The sequence below is a fragment of the Neofelis nebulosa genome, chromosome 1 (assembly GCF_028018385.1).
Source record: "Neofelis nebulosa isolate mNeoNeb1 chromosome 1, mNeoNeb1.pri, whole genome shotgun sequence".
Classification (NCBI taxonomy): domain Eukaryota; kingdom Metazoa; phylum Chordata; class Mammalia; order Carnivora; family Felidae; genus Neofelis; species Neofelis nebulosa.
In genome coordinates, this window is record NC_080782.1 from 326783 (window position 1) to 352812 (window position 26030).

Genomic DNA, 26030 nt, shown 5'->3' on the forward strand with positions numbered 1-26030 from the left:
CCACAGCTGTGGAGGCTGTGCTGTGTGTCCTATGCTGAGCCCTCCACACCCAGGGGCCGAGGGCAGGACGCAGGTTCCTGGGGAAACAGCTGGTCTCTGAGCCCCAAGCCTGAACTCTCCAGGTCTGCTCAAGGGGACAGAGGACCCCAACAGGCGGGGTGTGGAGCTGTTTCTACCACAGGAGGCGCACAACAGGCCTGATGACACTCGGGTGTTGGGCAGAGTGTGGGCACACAGCCACCAAGGGTGCTGGGGGCTGGACCACAGCCTGGGTGTCTCCATGGAAACGCAGGTGGGAGGGGAGATGAGGCTCAAGCCAGCTGTAAGCGGAGAGCTCCGTGGCTCAGGCATGAGTTAGAGCTTCTCCAGAGAAACGGAGCCACGGCATAGAGCAGCCCAGCCTCGAAGGAGCTGTGTCTTATATTTCTGATTAAGTTTGAAATTAATTCTCAAATTCCCCCGAGAACATCTTATCTGCTACAGAAGAAATCTGGTGCAGCACAAGCTTAGGGTCTGTCACTCTCCTGAACCCTGAAGGAACACGAAGAGGGAGACTTTCTTAGGCCACAGGTACTTTTAGAGCAAGAGGGACCTTCACGTCCTGCTGTGTCTGCAAAGCCCTTGGGGAGAGGCGACAGGCTGGTGGGGCTGGCCCAGAGCAGGCGCTCGGAGATGCAGCACGCGGCTGACCTGTGCAGGGAAGGCGCTCTGTGCGTGCCTCCACCTTACCTGTAACGCACTCGCACAGAGGTAGCGGCCCAGTTTCGGGCTGGGTTTCGACAACTCCGTGCTGGCCACCGTGATGCTGAGACAGTGCTCCCACATTTCACGAACCTTCTGTTCACTTTACGGAGCTGTTGTGGCCTCACACCCTAACCGAGAGTCCTCCCGCCCCCGCCCACCCACCCCGGCACCGCCGAGCTCCCGGGCTCTGCCTCCCTCCTGGAGACCGAGGCGCTTCATGGGTACGGTCAGTGCTCGATCGTCTTCCCTCCTAGGTTCTGGCGAGATCTCACTGTTTGTCTCTTTAGTGGCTCCCTTAGGGAAATCAGGGCCGGGGGCATCGACTCTGGACCCGGAGTTAGAGGCGTCCTGCTCTGGCAACCGGTGGTGGGGTTGGCAGTGAGGTGTTATCAAGACGGGAGAAGAGCGTTCGAAGAACCGATTGAACAGGCAGTCATTCGGAGTTGGGAGGAAGTGAGAGAGGGGACAGCATGCGATGGGGCTGCGGGGGAAACCTCCTCCAGTCAGAGCGGCGGGGGGCGGGGGGCAGAGGGAGAGCACCCCCCACACCCACTCTCAGGCTTCTCGCGGCACCTCCTCTAGGCTGATTTCTCCGCCCACAGCACCGAGGCCCTGGGGCTGCCCAGCACCCGCTCACCACAGTGACGGCGTCGTTCAGCAGTGACTCCCCAAAGACGATAATGAATAGGACCTCGTTGACGTGCACCTCCTCGAACACAGCCAGGACGGCCACCGGATCCACGGCGGCTATCAGGCTCCCGAACAGGAGGAAATCCAGCAGCCCGACCTTCAGGTCTCCTGCAGGACAGGCAGGGCCGTCAAGGAGAGCCCTTCGGGGCCCGGGTGGGCGAGGACCTCTGAGCCCCGCACACTGACTCCCCTGGCCTTCTCAGGGGCTTCTTCAGGCTTCGGTCCTCCTGACTGCCGGCTTAGAAGCCTCTCAGATGGGACTCCCTCTTGGGCCTGGGGCTGGCTGGTTGTGGAACCTGGGTCAGAGCTGCCTGCCTGCCTCCCATGGGCTCCCACAGCCTTCAGGAAAGGCTGGTCTCACCCCCATTGGGGACTGACTGCCCCTCGTTCTTCCCTTCATCCACCCTGGGGCCTGCTTACTCCCTCCTGGGGGGCCCACCGGGAGGCTGCTGTGAGCAGATGAAGGACCTGGGGGGCTCGGCCATGCACAGCATGGGATCAGACCCCTGCCCTGGGCCGTCTGGGGTCCAGGGTTAGGGCTGAAAAGGGGGTCAGGGGCTCAACAGGCATGGGAGAAAGGCTTCCCTGGAAAGTGATGTCTCGGCCCAGATGAGAGCCACCAGGACCCAGCCTGGGGGGAAGTGATGGAAGGGGGCAGGGGAGGGGCAGGCCTCACAGGGTCCTGGGGGCCACAACTGGCCCGGGGAAATCCTGGGGGACTCCAGTAGGAGGGGCCACCAGGGAGGTTTGAGGGACAAGAAGGGAGACGAGGGCTCAGAGTGGGGCGGGGGCGGGGGGAGGGGTAGGAAGGGACCTTGGAGGAGCAGGTCCTCAGAGTGAGCTCAGCTCTGCTTCTTGAAATGGCCCAGTGGGTTCCTGGTGCCCTTGGGGGCGAGGGTCGTGCTGAGATGCACTTTCCAACATTCCAACATCTCAGTCTCCAAAGCGGCACCAGGCTGCACTCATAGCCGCACGGCAGTCCGCACTGGACACACAACCTCTGGGACCCGAGGATGGTTGTCTCATCCCGGCTCTGTCCAGGACTCACACCTGCTGTCAGCTGGGCTGCTCCAAGGAAGGCCTTGTCCGGGAGCCTTCCTGGCACTGAGCCGCCTTCCCGGCCTGAATGCACCGAACCAGACCTCAGGCCTGGAGGGTATGGGGGAGGCCCACGTGGGTGGGGAGACACAGAGGCCATGTGTGGGCTGGACCGCTACCCCTCCAGGCACTTGGGCCCTCTCCAGGTCTAGGACAGGGCTTCCGCAGAAGCCCAGCTCTCCCTTAGGGCCACGCAGGGCCCCCTGGAAGGTTGTCTCCTCGGAGAGACGTGGCCCTGGAGGGAGCTCCCCGTGAGCTCTGAAAACCCGGCGGGCAGCCTGGCTCCAGAGTCTGTGTCCCGAAGAAGTGGCAGGTGTTAGAACCAGCTTCCAAAGAGTTTAAAATGTGCCTTTTGAAATGGGAATCGTAGGGTTTGCTTTTCTACCTCCAGGCACTGTTGGTGAGGCAGAGGTGAGAACACAGTCCCTCCTGGCTTCAGACACGGGGCTCCACACGCACATTCCACATTTTGGGGCCGTCCCGTCTTTAAACGCCTCCTGGCTCGTGGGTCTCTCACTGTCTAAGGGCCCAGACAGACCCGGTGGTACATTCTGGAAGCCAGCCACTCCAAGCAGGAAGTGTCCCGGGGCCAGCCTGCTCTCCTCCCTGGGGCAACAGTCTACCACCCACTGGCCCTCTCTGACGGCCTGGAGCCTCTGCTGGGCCTAGCCCCGGCTGGCCCGTCCAGACACCCATCCAAGATACCCACTGGCAGCCCTGCCTATGGCCTGGCCTAGGGTGACTTTTCCTCAGAGAGGTGCCCCCGGCCATTGGACTACAGAGACCGATTGGTCCCTGCCTCCCCAACTCCTCAGATGCCTTGCTCCGGGCGTCTAGGGACAGAATAGGCTCACTGGCCCCTGGGTGCTGTTCTGATCTGTGACTTTGGCTGATGCCTAGCCTTGACCAGCTGCATCCTGAGGACCGAACACAGGTCCCCTTAGGGACTCCGGCTCTGAACCCCGAGACTCTCCCCTGTGTCCAGCGGCTAGAGATGGCCCTGCCATCCTAGATGTACCCAACCACCTAGAGGCATCACCGGTAAATGCACCCGGCGCTTACTCACCTCCAAGGCCCGGCCAGACGTGTTTGGCCCCACGTCAACCTTAGGGGGTTTCTCTGGGCTGAGCCTGGAGGCGGTGCCAGATGGCGGGGGGGGGGGGCTCCAGGAAGCATACGTGCTCCCCATGGGGTGAGGACAAAGTCCCAAGGTGACAAATGGGACAGGTGAGGTGACTATTCCCGTCAGGGGACCTTTGGCCTCCCTTTCTCAATGCATGTCCTTTGTCATCAAGGTTTTGAGGCCTTGATCCACACAAGGAATGCTGTGCAAGGCTGTTCCTTCAGCCGGACCGAAACCACCGGTCCGGGCCCGTCCCTGGGAGTCTGGTTCGGCAGGTGGTGGTGTTTGGGGCCTGTGGCGCCGGCACCCACTTCTCATCGGTCGCCCCCAGTGCCGGAAGCTAACCCCGTAGACCCACGATGCAAGCGGCCAGCCACGGCAGCCCCGGAACGGGCAGCGTCGAGGGCTGCGTGCGCGTCTGCGCGAGGCCTCGGCTGAGCCCCTGGCCTCACCTGTTCCAGTTTCCCAGGTAGATAAAGGCCAGCTCCCAGGTGGGTGGGGCGCACCTCGGCCGTACGCCAGGGCTGAATTAAGTAACCCAAACTGCAGGAGACAGTGGCAGGGGCAGGAGGGCCACCGGTGACTGGGCAGAAGCTGGCGCGGCTTTTCTTGCGGGATGGGTGGGGGCGCCCGGGCCGCCGCTGCTCAGGCGGGTGTCTACCAGGCTCCACAACCGGCCTCTGCCCAAGGGGCCTTCTCCTCCCTCTCCCTGGAGGCTTGCCGGCAGGGGAGTGAGGCCCACCCCCCACCTTCTTGCTGAGGGGGAGGGACAGCAGCTTGGCCGACTCACCCACCCCGCCCACCCGCCAGCCTGGTTGGACAGGGCGTCGTTCCCGGGCGGGACGCGAACCTCAGCCTGGGGTTGCCTGGACAGGCTCTTGTTCACTCATCGAACCTTACTGTAAACATGCCAAGCGGGTTAAGTGGGCCCGCCGGTGACATCTGTCACCCCAACCACTCGTCCCCTTTTTGGGTCTGTGTTCTGTACCGAGCGTTGTTGAGGGGAGTGCCCAGAGCCTGCTCCCGCGGAGCCCGGCCCAGGGACCCTGCACCGGGGACCCCACCCCGAGGACCCCCCTGCACGCCCACTCACCCATCAGGCCGCTGAGGAAGACGCCGTAGAGGGACAGCCCGGTGGTGGCCGCATTCCACACGGTGCCCACGACGGCGTACAGGAGGATGGTGCCCAGGTTGCCGAAGAAGAGCCGGTTGGGCATGAAGTAGCCGGCGTCCAGCACGATGGGGGGCAGCAGGTAGAAGAAGAAGACAGTGGGGGTGAGTGTGAAGGAGGCGATGTGGTCGGCCGCCCAGACGATGCCGCCCAGCACCAGGCCCAGCACGATGAGCAGTGCACTCTCGGGGACGACGCTGGTGACCTTGTGTGACAGGTGGAAGCCTGCGGGGGAGGGGGCCGTCAGGGGCGCCGGGACCCCTCCGAGCGAAGCCTCTGGTCCAGGGCCACCGCGGGCCCCTCCCACACGGGCAGATTTCATTCTGGAAACGCAGCAGGCTCTGGGGCTGACGGAGACCGGAAGCAGCTCTCCCTGTTCACGCCTGGGAGGGGGTGCTGCCTGGTGGCTCTGTGGACAGGCCGGCCTCCTGGGAGGGGCCGTCCCAGCCCACAGGACAGACACGGGCCCGGGAAGTGAGGCTCCACACCTGCGTCTGTGGACGCTTCCCTCCGGCCCCACTCACGCGGCCAGCAGGCCCTGCCAGTCCGCTGTCGACTGCTGTCCCCTCGGGACCTGGCCCCTGGGACACCCTCCTCAGGCTCTCCTTGTCTTTGAGGGGTGGGTCTGGGGCAGACAGAGACTCCCATGATAGTCGGGCTGCAGGGGGCAGCTCCTGAGCCCAGGGCACCCTCATCCCAGGCCCCGCGTGGCCGGTCCCCTCATCCTTCCATGCTGCGTCTTGCCCACCCTCACCCAGCTTGTCTCAAGGTGCTGGAGCCTGAAGTGCGGCTGCCTTTTAACCTGCCCTGGTGGGACTCGGGGGCCCCGGAGGTCCCCCTGCTGACAGCCGGCTGTCTGGGCCCCGTGGCCCATCACCCTTGCAAAGACCTTAGGGTGCAGAGGCCTGTACTCTGAGTGAGGCAGGCTCACAGACCTCCCAGGGCCCTTTTCTCCTTCTGTTGTGTTTGTTCTATTTTAAGACTCAGAGAAAAGGTTAGAAGAATTCCTAGGACGTGTTCCAGGTGGCAGCAGCTGCCCGGCCAGTGAAGCCCCCCCATCCGGGCTTCCGCTGCCCCTGGACCGTGCCACTCTGTCCACCCCAGGCACCACCTCCCTGCTGTCCGTGTCCCCTCCCCTCTCCCCCCGAGTCTGTGGAAACCTCTCAGACCTTCTGGCTCCACCAGCCTCTCGCTCTAAGGTCTCCTACCCTTGGTCAATGATCTCTCAGGTCTAACAATGGGTGTTGACCCATGAAAACCCTCTTTACGATTTCCCCGTTTTGCCGTCCTCGCTGGAGTGCCCGTCTTACTGAGATTGTGTTGGCCCTTTTCTGGGAGGTTGAGCTCTGTGGGGGCTTCCCTTCCATTTCTTGGGTCACATTTTACCCCAGGTGTCCTCCCCCTTCTCTTTCCTACAACATCGTACGGCCGCCAGCCGCTTCTTCTCCCTAGTCGTGCCTGACCTCACTTTATCCGCACTCGCGGCGCAGGGCGACTTTCTGATTCCGGCTTCTGCCTCATCTGGGCTCACGTGAGCTAGAGTTTGGGGCGGGATGTTGCTGTCCTTGTCCTGTGGTCTGGGCGCCCTCCTGGGACCCTCGTTCCGTGCTCTCAGCTGGCATCATGTTGGCAGCCGGGGCCGGGCCCTCTGGGCTTCTGCTCTTCCGGCCACCCAGCCCAGGCACGAGGGAGGGTGACAGTTTCAACCAGCAGAGGCCTCTGGTTGATGGGAATTCTTGGTGAGAGAGGCCAGCCCTGCAGGCGGGCTCTCCCCATGCCTGTGACCCCTTCCAGAAAGCAGCTGCACTGTAATGAGCTAATTAAACGGAAGACTTGATTGACTCTTAAGTGGCAATTTGCTGGTGGTTCAGCTATTAAGCATATAATGGGCATTTTAGGAGCCAGTAAGCCGAGTTCCTGTGGGGGAAATGCCCTGTGGTCACTGGCCCGAACTGCAGGGAGGCAGTCAGGGATGTGGCTCCCGGTCAGACTGAGTCACCACGGGCAGGCCCCTCCTTCCCGCATCAGGTCCACCTGACTCTAGGGTGGACGCTCAAGGCACAGCCATGGCCTCTGCTGCAACCCCACAGGGGGAGGGGGGGGCTGGGCCTTTGGGAAGTGGGGAGGGAGAGAGGGAGGGGGAGCAGGAACTGAGAGGCACATGCCTTACCATGGCCACCAGAAAACCCAGCACCCGGCGTGCCCAAGTGGGCTTGGCCACTGAGACTCCACTGGCAGGTGGAAAGACCCGATTCCCTCTCAACCCTTGTTTGCTACACCTCGTTAGAGAAGGATCCAGCAAAGGCAAATCTGAGCAGTGACCCGACGACCTCCTCAGGACCCACAGCTTGGGGCCTCCACATCTGGCCTGGCCCAGAGCCTGAGCCATGACCATGGAGAAAGGCCCTGCATCCTAAGGCCATGTGCCAACAGGGTGGCTGTGACCTTGGGAAACGATTAGGTGGTGCAAACTTCCGCCTCAAAATCTCACGGCATTTTCTGGGGAAAAGCCAAACCTCATAGGCTGGACAGGCAGGGAACGTCTGAGCCTTTGAGGAGCCCACAGAGCTGGCTTTCCCATGTGCCCTGCCGAGGGAGAGGGCAGACAGCGATTCAGTATGTGCACCAGCCATGCTGTGCTGACCCCGGACCCGGCCACGGGCAGAAAAGCTTTGCGGAAAGACAGTGGCTCCCCACATGCCTCGAACACTGGAGAAGCAGCAGCTTAGCGGCGTAAACCCCAGCTCGGCAAATATTTGAGCTGCTAATGCAGGCAGGGCACGTGGTGCGTACTCCTAGGACTGACAAGACAGAGTGACAAGGACAGTAGAGGACAAAATCAAAGTGCACCAAGATGCACAGACTACGGGGAGCTGAGTGAGGCCGGGTCCGGAGCTCCCCTGCCGAGGCCGGTCCCTTCCGACAAGGGAACGTTAATGAAGCGACTCCCAAACCCACAGGTAACTGATTGCCGAGGCCGGGAGAGTTACAGCTAATTAAGCACGAACGGCCTGGCTGCAGGGTGGTAACCACAGGGGACACACACTTTTCATTCTAATTACAAACCCTCTGACTGATGTTAAAGGTCAGGAGGCGCCCGCCTGCCAGCCAGCCATTTCTGGAGCAGGCCCTGGACAGAGTGGGTGCCGAGGCCCCCGGGAAGGTCATCGCTGACGTGCGTCACGCCCCCTCGGGATGCAGCTGGGTACCCAGGACCTGGGGTCAGGCCCTATGTGGCCACAGCCTCCAAGGATCTCTCAGCAAGATTCAGCTGAGTCCACGCAAATGCAACAGCACAGTAAATCCTTTGGTTTTACTTTAACGCGCACGAGCCTTGGTCAATGAAACGCTGCCTGACAAAATAACCAGACCGAGCAGTGGAAACATTCCCAGAGAGAATGAGAAGCACTGGGAGTACACAGGGGACCCACTTCACCTGGGGGGCAGGCGTGTAGGGGGCGGGCCTGAAATATCACACACTCGGGTCCACACGCAGGTGCTCAGAGACACAGGTGGGCACACACAGACACACACACACACACACACACACACACACCCGCACGTGACTTCCCCAGCACAGACTCCACAGACGAGCGTGAGGTTCCTCCCGCGCTTTCCTAGGACGGCACTGGCTCTGAGCCCCTCCCCGCCACCCACGGGGAGAGGAACAGACCCCCTCTCTCTGACCTCCATGCTACCTCAAGAGGCACCAAGGTATGAGTTAGTTACAGCAAATGTGTCAGCTGCCAAGCCCAGGGCAGGAGCTGAAGATATTTATAGTGTCCTCAAATATTACCTAGCTGACCCCACACCTCCTGCCTGCAAGGATGTTCCAGATGAGTGCTCAGAGTTGTTGTCAGACAGGCCTGGCCTCTCCCCAGGGAGGGTCTGTTTCCGGGACCCCGAGTAGAGCTTCGAGAGCAAAGGAGGCCTTTCAGGATTGGCCCTTCTGCTCACAAGCCATGAGACACTTTAGACATTGCGTGCCTACAAAACTCAAGCAACCTTTGTTAATTTTTAAATTAAAAAATGAAAATTGTTAATAGCTTCCTAGGAAAGCATCAGATTCTTTCATTTGGAGCCATCGTGAACAGAAGTGAGGACAGAAGGAAGGCTGGGCCCCAGCCGGCTTCAAGCACTGAGCCCAAGCGTGCATGTCTGAGCTGAAGGCGTGCGGGGACAGGAGCTGGAGCCGGAGCCCAGCGAGCACCAGGATGACGTTCACAGCAGCGTCCTTCTCCCCGAGCAACTCCCTCCTTCTCAGCCCTCCTGGGCCAGGCTGCTCCTGCGGTAGTCCACATTAAAGGATGCCATGCTTAAGCTTTGCTTTCTTATGGTTTCGTGACTGGCTCTAAACTAAATAAAAGTTTGGGAGCAGGATCTGTGACAATTATACCTTCGGGGCCAGGCACTGGTGGGGTAGCACCATTGTACCAACTGTCCCTAGGGAACAACCATGAACTCTGGAAGAAACGTGTCAAATGGCAACTTAGGCACTGAGGAGAGACAGAGAGAAGGCAGACACTGGCGGGCTCCAAACCTTGAGGGAAAGGGCGGCAATGGGTGAGTTCCCTGTTTTCTTTTTTGTTTTCGTTTTCCTGACTTCCCTGTTTTTTATGGCTTTTCCCAGAGAGCAGATCCCAGCTGGGGTTGTCCAGAGCTGTTAAAACTGTAGCCTTACTGGGCTGAGAAAGCGGAGGGCAGAGATGACGGTGACCACGGCAGCTGGGCAGCGAGAGGCCAACATTCTATGTGTGAACTCTTCCCAAATTCCTGGCTGATCCTTGAATTACACACGAGAGAGGCAGGTACCAACTTCCTGTCACCACAGGGAGACCTCTTTGGAGTCTCAGTCCATTCCTGGTCAAATGACAGCACAGTACCAACCACCACCACAGAAATCAAGGCTCTCCAGAGGAGCACAGCAGAATACAGAGTCTCTACAACGTATGAGCTATAGTCCTGGAAACAATCCCAAATTACCAGACACATGAAGACACAGGAGAATGGGACCCAGACATCACTGGGGATCTCAAAGTGATCCAGACATTGGAATTAGCAGACAAGGGTTTAAAAAAAACTACTGTAACTATGCTTAAGGGTGTAAAGGAAGATATACTTGTAATGAATAAAAAACTAGTAAATCTCAGTAGAGAAAAGGAGTTGGCAATTTGTTTTCAATAAGAGCCAGAGAGCAAATTGCTTAGGCGTGTAGGTTCTATGGTCTGTTCGGCAGTTAGTCAGCTTGGCCGCTGCATCACGAAAACAGCCATAACACCCACGAACAGCTGTGCTCCAAGAAAACTTGATTTACAAAAACAGGTGGCCAGCCCACGGGACATAGTCTGCTGACCCCTGACATAAAAGAAACCTAAAAGAACCAAATGGAAGTTCCAGAATCGAAGAATTCAATATCTGAAATAAGAGATTCAATAGACAGACCTGACAGCAGACAGAGAGAGGAGAGACAGTGAACTCGAAGTTAGATGAGTGGACATTGTCCAGCATAAAGAACAAAGATGAGAAAGATAAAAACGTTAACAGAGCATCAGCCAACAGTGGGACAGTGTCGGAAGGTCCAATACATGTGCAAATGGAGTCCTGGAAGGCCAGGAGACAGAGGAGGGGGTGGGGAAAATCTGAAAAGAGAATGGCCCCAGATGTCGCCCATCTGGCAAAAGACATGAATTTGCAGATCTGAGAAGTCCCTCAGATTGGATTTCTATCTGATTTCTATTTCTATCGATCGGTCTTCGAGTGAAGTTGGAGTAAGTGTGAGAAAGGCTGAGGGTCCAGGGAGAGTGGGGGTGGTGGGGCGCCTGGAGGACATGAGATGGGCACCTGGGGTTTGGGGAGGGCTGGGGACGGGGCTGGGGCTGGGAGAGGACCTCGGAAGAGGAAGGGCGGGGGCCGCCCCAGCCTGGGCTGCGTGGAGCCCCACGGATCCAGCTGGTGGTACCGATCCGATGGCACGCAGGGCGTGATTGCTGCAGGAAGCGGGTGGCCCGGTCACGGAGACCCTGTTTAAGAAAACGGCTCGCGGAACCACAGCTGCAACAGCAGGAGGAAGAAAGGGTCCACATCAGAGCCCCACAGATCCCCGCGCCGGCACCACGGACGGACCCCCAGCTCTGCTCAGGGTGTGACGGGCCACCGGGCCCCGTGTACCTGGTGCCTCCGCTTCCACAGGACCTGTGGCCCCGGAGGCTTCACAGACCAGAAAGGCGTTGCTCCTCAGAGCTTTCCGCTTCAAGGACGTGGAAAGTTAGTCTTGACCTGGTGGTTGCCTGGAGGCTCGGAGATTGACCAGGATGGTCACACTCGTTGTAAAATCCACCAGACAAAGATACAAAGATGCTTCACTCTGGGGTGGGGCTGGGGGGCCGCGAGGGGCCCTCGAAAGGCTCCAAGGATTTTACGAACGGGTTCTCTGTGGGGGAGCAGGTGTAGGTCTCATTGACCTTTTACCCCTCTGTGTGAAAATTCCAGTGAGGCTATTTTCTCTGAGGACATCTTTGGTGCAGATAATGTGTGGGCAGCGTCCCAAGGTGTCGTAAACCAAGCCTGTGCCCACTCACGTGGCTGCCGTGTCGCCACGGTCACCACTATCAGGGCGTTCCTAGCACCGTCCCCTGAGGCTGGGACTTTGTCATGGGCTGCTGCCCGGACACAGAGCAGCAGGAAATGGTGGGGACTATTGACTCTTGATATGGACGTGGCTGCAGGAGGGTGAAGGGCTCCCCAAGGTGGGAAGGCCACGGGGCAGCTGACGGCCGGGAGGGCCCCGCTGAGGAGAGCAGCACTGACACATGCCAGCTGTTCCCGGAGGCACATGGAGCCGCGGGGACATCCTTCAAGAGGACAGGCACAGCCTGCTGAGTGGCCTGGCCAGGTGCTGCCCCTGCGGACCCCTCGTGCCCGGTTCCCCACGGAGCAGCACCTCCACGGTTTCTGCGTGTGTGAGGGCTTTCTGTTCCGAGGGACCTGTCCTGCCGCTTCTCGAGCTATTATTATCTTATCCCTCCAGACTCGATTTCCTCAAGGTCAGATGACAGTCTAGACCTTTCTGGGAAGTTGGACGATGAAAATCAGATTCTCACAAGGAGGGTGGACTGAGTGCGTCTTCCCCAAGCCTGATGAAAACAAAGGGGAAAAGGGGGGAGGGTGAGTGTCACTCATTGTCTTTATTTTTCATTTTTTGGCCAAAAGGAAGGAGAGATGCGAAGACACCGGCACCCTGCTGTCTCATCCACCGCAGCCCACGCTCCCACATACATGGGCCTGGCCCAGGTCGGCTACTGGGGGTGTCTTGGGCACAAAACCCACAGCTGAATCACAGGAAGCACAGTCAAGCGAGCGAGGGAAAGTTCGAATATCACCATCGCTATCCACACCGATGAAAGGAGGGTCGCACCCTTGATAAGAAAGTACATCCAGAGATTTCAAACCTCTTTTCAAATATGAGAGCAGAAGTACTTGACAGAAGAGTTGAGGGGACAGAGATAGAGGGAAAAGACAAGGACACAAAACACAGGAGAGGAAACCTAAAAGGGAAGAACAAGGGACGATCGGGAGACGAGAGCAGAGGAGACGGGCACTGACCCGACAGCCACAAACACCCCGGGCGCACAGGGCTCCAGGGACTCTGTCTCCAGGGACTCAGCATGATGGCAAGTTGGACCCCACCCCCAAAGAGGGGAGGAGTGGGAGGAGACCCCACACGAGGGAGGAGGCTGGGGGGGGGGGGGAAGAGGGAGGAGACCCCACACGAGGGAGGAGGTTGGGGGGGAGAGGGAGGAGACCCCACATGAGGGAAGAGGCTGGGGGGGAGAGGGAGGAGGCTGTGGGGGGAGAGGGAGGAGACCCCACATGAGGGAGGAGGCTGGGGGGGGAGAGGCAGGAGACCCCACACGAGGGAGGAGGCTGGGGGGGGAGAGGGAGGAGACCCCACACGAGGGAGGAGGTTGGGGGGGAGAGGGAGGAGACCCCACATGAGGGAGGAGGCTGGGGGGGGAGAGGCAGGAGACCCCACATGAGGGAGGAGGCTGAGGGGGGAGAGGGAGGAGACCCCACACGAGGGAGGAGGTTGGGGGGGAGAGGGAGGAGACCCCACATGAGGGAGGAGGCTGGGGGGGGAGAGGGAGGAGACCCCACACGAGGGAGGAGGTTGGGGGGGAGAGGCAGGAGACCCCACACGAGGCACTGGGCCAGGGGCAGGACACCAACTTTGGAGGGGCCTGGAGTGATGCCTCCTTCCTGGGCAGGGAGTTGATTTCCAGGCTTCACCCAGAGGGGTCAGCCTGCTCCTGATGCTTGCTTGTCAAGGCTCAGCTTGCTGCACAGCCAGTCCCCAGAAGTAACAGACGGAGAAACCGCATTTGGTGGAGAATGAACCCACCAAACGGGGGTTCTCCCCAAGACAAGAAGGCACGAGATTCAGGAGATGGGGTGCCCAGTGTGGGGGAGCTGGTGTTGTGCCCGCAGAGGGGAGGGGCCCGGAGCACATTGCCACGTGCAGCAGCCTTCTGGGAGTTTGGGGCCGAACCACGTAAATCCATAGAAAACTGTGCCAACAACAGATTAGTCAATGACTTCAGGCAAAACAAAAGGATGCACTGGGAATGGAAAAACGGTCCCATGCTATCTCACGGCTGTGAAGACAGTTTGTGTAGTCACAACGTTCAGCACCGAAATTTTGGTGGAAAACACCAGAACTTAGAGAGCAAGCATGTGGGGGTGGGGCAGGCTTTCTGTGCTAACTCCCCTGGCCAGAGACCCACAGCTGCTGAGTCATATCACAACCCCTTCCCGCCTTGTGCACCCACATGAATGGTCCTGGCCAAGATAGCCTAACATGCCCAACGTGTGCTAGCAAAGCCAGGCACACAAGACAAGGCGGCTGGCCCCCTGGGCAGGGAGGGGTAAGGGCAGGGGCAGAACGAGTCCTAGATGATGTCTGTGCAGAAAATCCCAGAAAGTGATGGAAGACTTCAGGGTATACAAAGTCCATCACTTTCCCATAAACCAGCAATAAAGGTATGGAATTTGAAATGTAAACCATAACACCATTTACATCAACACCAAAAAAAGAAAAATAAACAAAAACCAAAAAAAATCTTAGGTAGAAATCTAACAAAATGTGTACAGAACCTACATGAAAACTCGCAAACTTGGACGAAGAAATCAAAGAAAACCCATATAAATGGAGAGATGGTCCACGTGCACGAATGGCAAGACTCAGCACGGTCACGCGGCGAGTTCTTCCTGGCACGATCCACGGACACAATGCAATCCCAATAAAAAATTCCAGCCTGTTACTTTATCATACGGAGGCAAAAAACCCAGAGCAGCCAGCACGACCTTGAAGAACATTTGAAGACTGACACCTCCCGACTTCAAGACTCAGGTGAGACCACGGTGATCGCTGAAAGGACAGACGAGCGGATCAGTGCAACGGAACAGAGGGCCCAGAAACAGATGCACGTGATCCCAGTCACCGGTCTTTGACGAAGGGGCACGGGTAACACGTTCGAACAAAAGTGGTCCCGTCGGCAACTGCTGGGACGGCGGGACGTCCCCGTGAAGAAAAATGAGTCCGGACACAGACCTTACAGCCTTCACAACAATGAACTCTCAACGGATAGAGACCTACAAGTAAAATGCAGAACTATACGTCTCCTGGAAGATCGTGGGACAGAAAACCTAGCTGGGTTTGGTGATGACTTCTTAGATCCAGCACGATCCCTGAAAGAGGGAAGCCCGACCTCACTGAAATGAATGAACTGCCTGAGAAAGACCACGTGAAGAGAGCAAGAAAACAAGCCACAGCGGGGAGAAATTATTTGCAAAACATGTATCTGATAAAGGATTTGTGTCCCACACACACGAAGAACTCAAATCTCAGTAAGAAAACAAACAATCCAATTTAAAAATGGGCCAAAAACCTAAAGAGACACCTCACCAAAGAAGATATGCACGTGGAAACGTAGCTCAATATCATACGTCATTAGGGGATCGCAGATTAAAACAACAAGGTACCACTAGACATCTATTAGAATTATTAAAATCCACAACACAGATGACTGGAGATTCTCGCTGGTGGGAATGCAAAACGGTGCAGCCACTTTGGAAGACAGTTTGGCGGTTTCTTGCAAAACTAAACATACCTTCACCATACGACCCAATAATCATCTCCTTGGTGTTTACACAGAGGAGTTGAAGCCTTATGTCCATACAAGAGCCTGAAAATGGATGTTTACAGCAGCTTTACTCGTACTTGCCAGATTGTTCTTCAGTAGCTGGATGGATAAAAAGCCGTGCTACATACACAGTGGAGTATCATTCAGCGCTAAAATAAACGAGCCATCGAGATAGGAAAATCCGTGGCTGAGTCTTCGATGCACATTACTGAGGGGAAGAAATCCATCTGAAAAGGCTACCTCCTGGAATCCTCATACAGCAGCATTCCAACTCTACGACATTCTGGAAAAGGCAGAGACTACGGAGGCAGTAAAAAGATCAGTGGTGTCCAGGTGATGGGGAAAAGGAGGGATAGGTGGAGCACAGAGGATTTTTAGGGCACTGAAAATACTCTGTATGATCCTATAATGATAGATACATGTCATGACACATTTGTTCAAACCTGTAAGATACATAACACAAGAGCAAACCGCGATGTAAACCATGGGCTTCAGTTAATAAGGATACATCAATATTGGCTCATTAACTGCAACAAATATATCACAGCAATGAAAGATGTCAACAATAGGGACACTGGGGGGTGGGGAGAGGGGGGAGGGGGAGCCGGTGGGTATGGGGAACTCTCTGTGCCACCTGTTCAATTATTGCGTACATTTTCACCTTCACTAAAAAATGAGGTCTATTAATTTTTGAAAATCAGCATTGCTGAGGTGTGGGGGATGCCTTTGCGCTGTGAGGTAGGCTTGGGAGGCCAGGCCCGGGACGGAGGTGACTTGACGGTGTTTTAGGGATGAGGGAGGGAGGTGGGCAGGCCAGGAAACACCCTTGCTCCTCGCCCTGAGGGACAACCGGGGGTGAGCGGCCTGCGGTTTTGTGCCGGCCGGGGAGCGGTCTGTCATGACTCTACCGCGCTCGCATGCTGCCAGGTTTCGTCTGAACAAAACCAAGTTTGTTCAGTTTCACCGAAAAGGGTTTATTGCCACCCACGGGGAAGGGGCAGCTCCAGACTAGGGTGGTGCGGTGTGGGGTTCTGGCTGCCAGGGTGGCACAGGGTGGAGGGCGCCACGGTGCCCGGAGCTTTCCTAGTGTGTGAGGCAGGAGCAGCGAGGAGGCCAGGTGCCAGGAGAGGGCACGAGTGGGTGTGCAGGGTGCAGGTGTGAGCACACGTGGCTGTGAGCTGTGTGAGCAAGTGCGGGCAGGCGGGCGGGACAAGCACCCCCCCCCCAGGAACCACGTGACGTGGCAAAGCTTGTGGCAGAGCCAGGCCCATGTGACGCCCGTGCAGTGTGGCGCGGCTGGGGCTTCAGGTCTACCCTGAAGCTGGCCTCAGCGGACAGCTGCACGCTCCTCGTGATGGGTCAGGCGAGAGCCTCTCTGAGGGGAAGGTTTGCCTGGGGCCACACGGCCACGCAGCCACATGGCCCGCCTGGGCGCACGCCGCAGGCCCCTGCACGCCCCGCCCCCATCCCCTCCCAGCTGGGACAGAGGCTCCCCGGAAACAGCCTGACGTGTGGCCCTCCCAGGACAGGAGCTCCATGGGAGGGGACGGTTCCAAGGTTTCTGAGGGTGCTGTGGCCCGCGTGTCCTCACCAGGGCACGCTCACACCTCCATCACGGCACCCACAAACACCCTCCGTGGGCCCCGTGTGGCCTCCCCTTGCAGCCCTGGTGGGCAGGACAGTCAGCTCCTGCCAGGCTGCCTGAGGACCACAGACCCTCCCCTGCTCCCCTTGGTGAAGGCACAGGACGCCAGGGAGGAAGACCTTGTCAATGGGAAAGCAGAGAACTCACCCCCGCTTCCCACAGATAGGCGCTGGGGCCCGGCATGTGGATTTAGGCTGAACACAGCACAGCGTGGCCCTGTGGGCTGGTGCAGGAGGCCGGGGTGGAGTGTGCTGGCCCCGCTCAGCTCACAGGCTGCCTGCCCTCAGCCACCCCAGGACAGAACCTCCTTCCTGTTCCTCTCCTGGGAGCAGACACCACCACGCTGTGTCCAGTCTACTTCCGAGATTCCGCTGGGCTCCGTGCTGGCTCCCGGCCATGGTCTGAGGAGTGGCCCCCCAGCCCCTGGCTTGGGAAGGCACCATTGTTCTTCGGGGACAGATAACGCTTCCCCAGCTTCACGCAGCTCAGCTCGTGACACTCGAACTAATCTTCAGGCCACAGGAAAACCAGGATTCTACACTGAAAGCCAGCTGCAGGGGCCTCAGGGCCCGGTGCCCTGAGGGCAAGATGGGGTCCTGGGGAGGGGGAGGCGCAGAGGCAAATCCCGGTAGTCTCCACCCGCTGTGCCACTGGAGGACTCTGTGGTGGGGTGGGGGGTGGGAAGAGGGTCCCGGAGCGCTAGGCGTGGGGGTCAGCTTTCCCGGCCCTGGACACCATGGTCAGGGGGCGGGGGGTGGGAAGGGCCCATCCTTGTCCCTGGGCGGCCAGCCACACGCGCCCATCCCACATCTGCCAATGCCTCTCGTGGGGGCACCTCACGTGAGCCGGAGTGGGTGTTGGGCAAAGACATGCTCCTCCAGGCTTTGGGGCCCCAAAATGCAGGGCACAGGCCAAGGCTCACGCCAGCCCGGGGCTGAAGGCACCCCAGCCGTCGGAATGTTCTCGGCGTTTTTGAGTTAATGAGTAAAGGATTTTGACAACAGAGGCTGTACCCTCGACACTGGGGGCCTTCTCAGAAACTTCCAACCGCCTTCCTTCGCCGGTTCACCCCCAGAAACGCAAGCTCTGGGGGGGGAAGGTGCACGGGAAGGGCTGTGCTGAGACCTGCCCACGCCTGGACCCCCGGCCCCTGCTCTGGTCACTAACTGTATTTTGTAAATGGCGGTCAGGTGACCCCCACCCCAATCCTAGCCACACTGCACTGGGGGAGGGGAAAAGGAGGAGGAAGAAAAGGCACACTGGTGGCCGCGGTTTGAGGCACACGGGTGAGGGGCCGACACAGGGTTCCTTCGCAGGCCTGGCCGAATCCACAGAACACCCTCTCCAGCTACACTTGGTGGGTACAAGCCAGCACCCACCAGGATAAAGCCACAAAATCATTCCCACTCCAGGGACAGGGCGGCACCAGGAGCCTGCAGGCAGCGGGCGTGTGGGGGCAGGACTGCCGAGTCCCATTCTTGCCGCTTGTGGGAGGACACGGGCCCCCAGAGCTGGGTCCTGGCTCTCACCTGCCGTCTTGGACACAGGCGTCTGTAGCTGCCGTGTGGCTGTCTTTGCATTTTCGCTTTCACACAGCTGGTGTCAGTGGGCCTGTTATTATGGCCGGGCCCCCTGCTGGGACCGCCCAACCACAGAACGTCCCCCAGGCACCTTTGCAGGACCCTCCATGCATCTGCGCGCCACACCTGCTAACCTCCGCTCTCCAGCCGCATCTGAGGGAAATGTGGTCAGCCACGTCCCTGCTGAGGAGGCCAGGTTGCTGGAGGGGAGGGCAACTAGCCCACTGCAAGGCCGCAGGCATTCCCCCCAGATGCAGCAACCAACCAGGCAGGGGTCGGGAGGCCCCGGGAGGGCCCTGGAGTCCCGTGGGGTTGCCCACGGATGTGTGACGTGGCCAGCCGCCAGGAGCCTGGCTGGGCAGCGGCTGTGCGGGAATGGTGACCGTCGCCTCCCCCCTGCTTCCCACCCTGGACACCCTTGAGCTTGGATCCTGGCCGCAGCCCAGCCCCCGGAGGCCCTGGTTCGAGCTGTTTGGAGCCAGCCCTGGGGGACCGAGCTGGACTGAGCTCACTGATCCCTCCGAGCTCCTCAGCCGCCTGTGAGAGACCGAGGCCTGAGGCTGGCCCAGCCTGGGTCACACAGGCAGCTGGTCCCCTCCCCGATCCTCCGCTAAAGGACCAGAATGAAGGCTGTGCCGCCACAGGACGCGGGAAGGACGGCAGCACCCCACGCAGAGGCACGGCCCGCTTCACCACTGCGCCCTGCCCGCTTATGCAGTTTCTGCTGTCACTGAGCACACAGGGCGACACTAGCTGATTTCTGGGGAGTCTGGCCTCTGAATTGGCCTTTGTGAAGTATGGGAGGGGGGCTGCGGCTGCCCTAGCCCTGGTGTTAACCACACCTGTTCCCAGGCCTGCTCCAGGGGCCTGCTGCAAAGGCCTCTGTGGCCCCAAGACACAGCTCTTGGGGGGGCCGCTTCCGCTGGGGTGGCCAAGAGGCGGCTTCGGCCCCCTCCTCTACCCCGGGATCTTTCCCAGCCCACCCCCTGGAAGCCCAGCTGCTTCTGTTGGGTTTGGGCAAGGAGCCTCCCTTGGGACTCTGTCCAGCGTTTGACAGTCCATATGGCAACACTCCCTCGGACGTGGGGGGGTGGCGACAATAACTTGATCATTCACCAAATACCCCCTGAGCACCTGCCATGTCTGCCCACTCCTCCCTGAGCCCCCACAGGGAGTGTGGATGCTACAGAGGTGTACGTGGTACCACAGGACCCCAGGAGCAAGCAGCCTCGAGCCCACCCCCTCGTGGGGAACACGATCGTCAGCCACAGGCTGCCGCCCTCCACCTTGTACGAGCCAGCACACAGGAGCAGTGCACACACGCATATGGACACCAAGTGAGTGCACACGTGTGGTCCTCCTGTGGGGCTGCCCTGTTCGGTCCACGTCTAGCTGGCGGGACAAAGGTGAGCTGCACCGAGCACCCAGCGTGTGAGGGCTGCGTTCTAAGGCAAAGTAGGTGGCAGGGTGGGAGGCCCACGTCCACTGTACCCCAAGCTCCGGGGCTTGTTAAACCCAAGAAGAAACGGAACCCCCAGGAGCTGGTGGTTTTCCACCCTTTATGTTGTCCTACAAGCTGCCAGAAACAGGCATTTGCGACTTCCTATTTTGCCTTTGCAAGAAACCCTTCCCCGGCTGAGAGCGCCCCACGGTTGGACTTTAGCATGAGAGCTCTGCGGGTGGTGAATCCACTGAGGCTTCCTGATTTACCCAGGAAAGGAAGAAACAGAACTTGGCCCTTCCCCCCACAGTCCTGCACCCTTCCTCCTGAGCACAGGGCTGACCCTGCCCTCAGAGGCTGGAAGTCCCAGCGAGGGCCTCACAGGATGCCTCCCAGAGCCGATCTGCTTGCCATGGCCACATCTGTCCACAGACCCCCAGACTCCATCGTTAGCCCGGTGGCCTTGACCCCCCACCTGGGCCCCCTGGGCTGCTGCCTTCACCTGGCCCACTTGCTCCCAACCCCGCTCACTCCAGCTGGCCCCCTCCCTTCCTGCGTAGCTCATCCCCACTGCCCCTCAGATGGGAAGTCTATAGCCTGGACTCTGACCCTATGTTTCCAGCGAAGCACGGGGCTCTCACTTCTTTCCAGAGCGGATGGATGAAAGCTTGGCTTGTAGATGTGGACTTGAGACACAGTGAGCTCCGAGGGAAGGCCCGTGTGAGGCTAAGCCCCAGGTCCCTGGCCCAGCTGGGGCACCTCGCATGACCTGGAGGGTGGCCAGCATGGCCCTCGCCTGTGCAGACACTACCCGTCATTGCCATAAGGACACAGGGCCCTGGCGGGCAATGGGCGGTGGGGGTCAGGTGGGGCAGCATCGCGCACCCTCAGCCTCCTTGCACCTGACCCGCCCGCCAGTCCTGTGCCCTCTGGGACACTGGAGGCACTGGGGCCAAAGCAGAACGGCCTGGCCAGGGCCCTTCAGTGCCCAAGACATCACGGACCCTCACAGGTGCAGGCTGTGACCTTAACCTCTGATCAGACCCGAGCACATATGGATGGTTTCTGACTCGTTTATTCTGCACATGTTTATGGGGAGAGCCTTATAAAATGAGAGGGGTTGTGCCAGCATTACAAATGCCCCAGGGAAGGCCCAGCTCATGAGGTGACGGTTCTGAGCTGCTGCCACCCCTCCCTCCCTGCAACCTTGTCGCTCTCGGTGGAGCCAAGCACAACTCTGCTCAGAAGCCTCGGCGGCCCCTCTTCCCTGTGACGCTTGTGACTGGCTGCCTTGCTGGCCCCTCTGAGCTCACCGTCCACACCCCACTGGCTGGCTTCCCCCCGCCCGCCCCCTGCTGCTCTTCAGACACACCTACACATGCCCACCTCAGGGCCTTTGCACTGGTTGATCCACTCCTGAAAATGCTTTCGTTACAGGGCTGGTTCTCCTCTGCCTGCACTGTCCGCCTCTCCTCATTCGTTTTTCACTATAGCACATGACGCCATTTATCCTGTGCCATGACGTCATCCGTCTGTCCCCCACGGGAACCTGCACTTGTTGGGGGGTCTGGGGCTGCTCTGTTGGTACCACATCCTGACGTTTGTCAAGTGAGCACTAAACTGAGGGGGCCTCGTCCGGCAGCCAGGGCTGCAGCTGCTAAAAATCAAGGATTTCAAGATTGCCTCAATAAAGGAAATCAGACCAGTTATGCCCCCCAAAACTTGTTGCTGTGCTGATGGAATTGACCCGCCCGGGACCCAAGTCCCAGGCTCAGCGCAGGAGCGTGAGGGCGCTGGCACCCACGCAGACGCCTGTGTCCCTGGAGCCCGCGCGTCGTGACCCAGTGGATTTGCTCTGTCCTGTTCCGGAAGGCGTGACTGGGGGTGAACCAGCAGCAGCTGTCAGCCGGTGGGGGAGCGTGCGTTAGTGCAGGCGGGGTGCAACCTCCTCTGGGGACCCGGCCTGCCCAGGTGAGCACCGTGTGGGCCGAGAAGCTCCCCACCCTGAGCCCCGACGCGCCCTCCGTGCCCTGAGCAGACGCTGGCGGTGCTTGTCCACGGTCTGCCCGCCTCCACGGGCGTGGTGTTCTCAGAAGGCTGTGTGGCAACTCGGGGGAGGAATTCAGGTAAGGAGCCTCTTCCCAGGCCCAGAGCCTGGATGGTCTGGACAAAACTTACAAACGGGAAGCCGGCCTTCAGGGCTGCGTTCCTTCTCTCAGCCATGCAGATGGGCAGGCGGGGTGCCGGGCACTGAGAACGCAGCACGAGCCGGACGCAGTGCCTGCCTTTACAGCGCTGACCTGGCTGAACCAAAGAACTGGGTGGGGGCTTCAGGCGTGGGGGGTGAGCTGGAAGGCAGGACAGGTGCCAGGTAGCTTGCGTGACCAGGTGGAGTCTGGGTTTTCACTGGAATCTAGGGGAGCCACACATGCCAGGGCCACAGCCAGGATGGAAGCCACCACACACCCATCGGGCCATCCCGCTCCTGTCCCAACCGCTCTTGGGGCCTCTGTGGCCCCACCAGCCCCTCCGCCTTCACTAGTGGGATACCTGCCCCCTAGCCCAGGGGCCCCTGAGCTTGTCATCCTCCAGTCCCACAGGCTCTGCAGGCAGGGCCAGGGTGGGGAGGGGCCCCCGCAGCACCTGGGTTCACTCAGCACCCCTTCTCCCCTGGCCTGAGCAGAGAGAGAAGACAGATGGGAAAGGAGAGGCAGGGAAGGTCAGGAGGGAGGGCTGGGAGGCAGGATAGGAGGGAAGGCACGGGCACAGGGTGGGAGCAGAGACCCGCCCAGGGAAGGTGCCGGGGACAGGGACCCCAACCGTGCTGCCCACGGCCCAGGCAGGAAACCACCCGGTCTGGGCTCCAGGGCGGAGAGGCTGGTTGAGCAGGCTCTGTTCAAACCTAGCCAAGCACCCAAGGCCTGGAGACTCAGACCCGATGCCTGACAGTGGCCAGAGCCGTGGGCCCTGTGCTCCTGGGAACAGGCCTGTCCCAGGACCCAGCCAGGAGAAGTCAAAGGGGCCTTCTCTGAAGGAAGCCATGAGCAGGTGCCAAGGCAGGGCAGGTGGCAGAGAGCAGAGCCCGTCCCTCGTCCGCCCCCTGGCCACCCCTCCAGGTAAAACTCCATATCAGCAGGGCTTCGGACACTGGGGGACGGTGCGTGGGCATGGGTGGGAACGCAAGCTTCAGCCCCCGGCTCAGGGGCCTGGCCTGTGTGATAGGAAAACTCTCCTCCAACCCCTGTGGACATAGAGGAACCCGCAGCCCCGTCCTCGAGGGGCAAGAACTGGGGAGGGGGGTGTCCTGACACACCTGCGGAGAAACCAGGTGCAAGGCTGAGTGAGGGACAGGTCAGGAGGGCACAGAGACAGGTCTGCGACTAGATCACAGAGCACCGTGCACTCCCCTGACCACGGTCCAGACCCCCGCAAAGGGGCTTGGTGCCTTGGGAATAGGGCCAAGAACCTCTCCGCTTACAGGAAGTTGGCCCAGGCAGAGCCTTTCTGGGGAGTCCCTTCCATGAGCAAGCAGGACTGGATGCTATCAGCACTTCCCAACCTTTGCCCCTCTTTCCTTGGAATATTTCAGTGCTATACCTTAGCTCCAAATGCCCATGGATTGCTTTACAGCCTGGGGCTAATTCCCCCATGAGCAGTTCCTGAAAGGTGAGACTCTACACCTCCATCTGGTAGAGGCTCTTGGGAGGGCCCTTGGTTCCAGGCTTTGGATGACGGGTCTCGACTCCAGGCCCACTTACTGGGTCCTGCCAGGACTGGGGTCCACTAGGGCCCACTGGCTCATCTACCCCTGGGAGGATGGCACCTGCCCTGCCCTTCCTCCTTTTCCAGATCCCCTCATGCATTCCTCTGAGAGGGGCAAGGCAAATTCAGTGGAGGCAGGCAGGAGAGCACGATGGAGAGCGCCCAGGAACCCACAGGAGAGAGTAGGACAAGGGTGAGGCTCAGCCCCAGGGGCTCCTGGTCCTAGGACCAGAGCACATGAAGTAAAACCCATAAGCTTCTGGTTTTAACCCCAGGAGATAAATACCATCCCCTGGCTTCCCCCACAGCCTGGGCATGTGCCTGGGGCAGGGGCCCAGCCCCTGTGGCTGTACCTCAGAGAAACAGTGGATTAGGCGGGGCGTCTGGGCCAGTGGCCCCGGCTCCCCAGGTGCCTGGGCAAGACAACGGAGTATGTGGGTGGATGCCCAGGGACATCCCAGGCCTGCGGCATAAGTGCCCCCACTCAAGGGTGAAATCATAACGGTAGGAAAAGCACTTTGGAAGCAATGAGAATTGGGGCCAGGAACACGGGGCCCTGAGGCCCAAGAAACTGGATCGATGAGCCAGCAGCTAGCGTATCGGAAGGCATGATCCCAGGGCTGCACTCCAGCTGGAGCGTAACTGGGAAGAAGAACTTCCTGTGGAGGCTCAACATGGGTCAGAGGCTCTGGACGCTGTACAGCAGGCCCTGGTCTTCCCACTGAAAGACCCCCCCCCCCGGATCCTCTTCCCCCAAGACCAGGAGTGAAGAAGAGGGAGGCATCACATCGAGGGGAGGGCTTGCAAAGCCTCAAGGGTGCTGGAGGTACAGGGACCAGGAGAGACGACTTGCCACCACCCCTGAGCCTCCAGCCCTCGAAGCCGGATGGTCCCATCGGCCACTGGGGTCCTCCTGGGGGTGTTTCTGCCAGGTTTGGGTGGGTGGGATGTGAGCCCAGGCCACCCCCTTTCCCAAGAGAGGCCATGGTGTAGACAGCACAGACTCTCAGGCTCAGAGGGTGAGGCCACCACTTCCCAGCCAGCCAGAGTCAGGAGCCCCTGGCCTCCGGCCCCTGCACACCGCGAGCTGCACTTTCAGGGGGCCTCAAACCGGGTTTCTCACTGGCCCACCCACACCAACACTGCCCCTCACCTCAGCCGCTACAAGTGTAGCCCGTCCTGTCCAGAGGTCTCATGGCTCAGGCCTGCCTCCTCACTGGCAGGGTCCCGACCCCCTCAGGAGGCTCCTCCCTGACCTGACTCACTGCCCACCTTTTGCCCTGGACCCACCCGGATGTCAGCTGGATACCTGAGCCACATCTGTCCACTGAAATATCCCCTACCTAATGCTTGGGAATACATGGACCCAGTCAACCTACAACTGCCCCTTCCCCAGAATCTCCTCTGGTGCCCCCCCCCCACCACCTCGCCAATGTCCATTCTCTGACCTACAGCCAAGGCAATAATCTGAGAGCCCAGGTCTGTTCAATTCCCTCCTCTTTGTGCCACCCGGGTAGAGATCAAAGTTCTCCAGGGTCTGGTTGTGCTGGTCTGGCCTCCTCCAGCCTCCCCTCTGCCTCCCTCTGGTCTCCCTTCTGGCCTCCAACATTCTAACCTGCCTCTTCCTCCAGAAGGCACCTTTCCTGGTGGCAACTCCAGAGCTCTGTCTCCCGAAGCCACCTGGATCCCCACCACCCAAGCGGGCCCTCTACCCCACGCTCTGCCGCCTCACGACCTATGCATGGCCAATGTGGGCCTCGTGCTGGCCCAGCCTTTGGCCTCCAAGGAAGGTCTGAGGAGAGAGAATGCAATTAAGGGGAAAAGGCCCAGCTCGGTCCAAGGCCCAAGACCCTGGGCCTTTGCAGGCTCAGCACCCCCCCCAGGGGTCCAGAGGAGGGAATCACCCCCCACCCAGGGGCAGACACTGGACCGCTGCAGTGGGTCCCTCAACCTCTCTGGCCCTGCAGGCCTCACCCGTGCGTGGGCTCCCTGGCCTCAGTGACACCCTACTCCCCTTCTGAATTTCCTAAAGATGCAGCTATGGGCAGGGGGCCCCTGGAGGTCCAGATGCAAACAGTAAGTCCTTTGCTGAGCCCCAGACATGGGGTCTTAGGGGTTGTGGGTCCGTGACCTCAGCAGCCACAGGGTTGACCCCAGACTCCTGGGCCAGCTTGCTGGTGGCCATGACCCTGCCCTCTGGCCAAAGCTGCTTGAGGGGAGCAGCTGCCTCAAAACATTGGCATGAATTATTGCTTTGTCCCTCGTCCCCACACCTAATTGTCCTGTCTGTCCCAGGTCCCCGCACCTAGTTGTCCTGTCTGTTCCAGGCCCCCTCACCCTGTTGCCCTGACCACCCGTGGCTGGAAGAAATCTGACCGAAACTAAAATAAACACCTGGAACCATTGGTAAGACATTTGGCAAATGCTTGGAAATCAGTAGAAACCCCTCTCTTCTCCTGCTCCTGCACCTTGAGCTCGAAATAGCCTGACCGTTTCCAATGACCAAAGGGGCCTGAGAGTCTCATGAACATGAGCCCTGGACTGTGGAGTCAAGAAGGGAGGACGCTGGGACCCAAA

At 59.5% G+C, this 26030-nt stretch overlaps 1 protein-coding gene across 4 annotated transcripts in view; it reads right to left on the reverse strand.

Annotated features, from left to right (window-relative positions):
* The window catches only part of SLC9A3 (solute carrier family 9 member A3), a 41308-nt gene that overhangs the window by 12195 nt on the left and 3083 nt on the right, over positions 1-26030 (reverse strand). For 3 of the 4 annotated variants that reach the window (XM_058708525.1, XM_058708590.1, XM_058708678.1), the window contains exons 2-3: positions 4749-5051; positions 1382-1542 (exon numbers count right to left, since the gene is read on the reverse strand). In XM_058708525.1, coding sequence (XP_058564508.1) covers positions 1382-1542; positions 4749-5051 — 464 coding nt within the window. The remainder of the gene's footprint in view (positions 1-1381; positions 1543-4748; positions 5052-26030) is intronic. The other variant, XM_058708765.1, reaches the window with a different exon arrangement.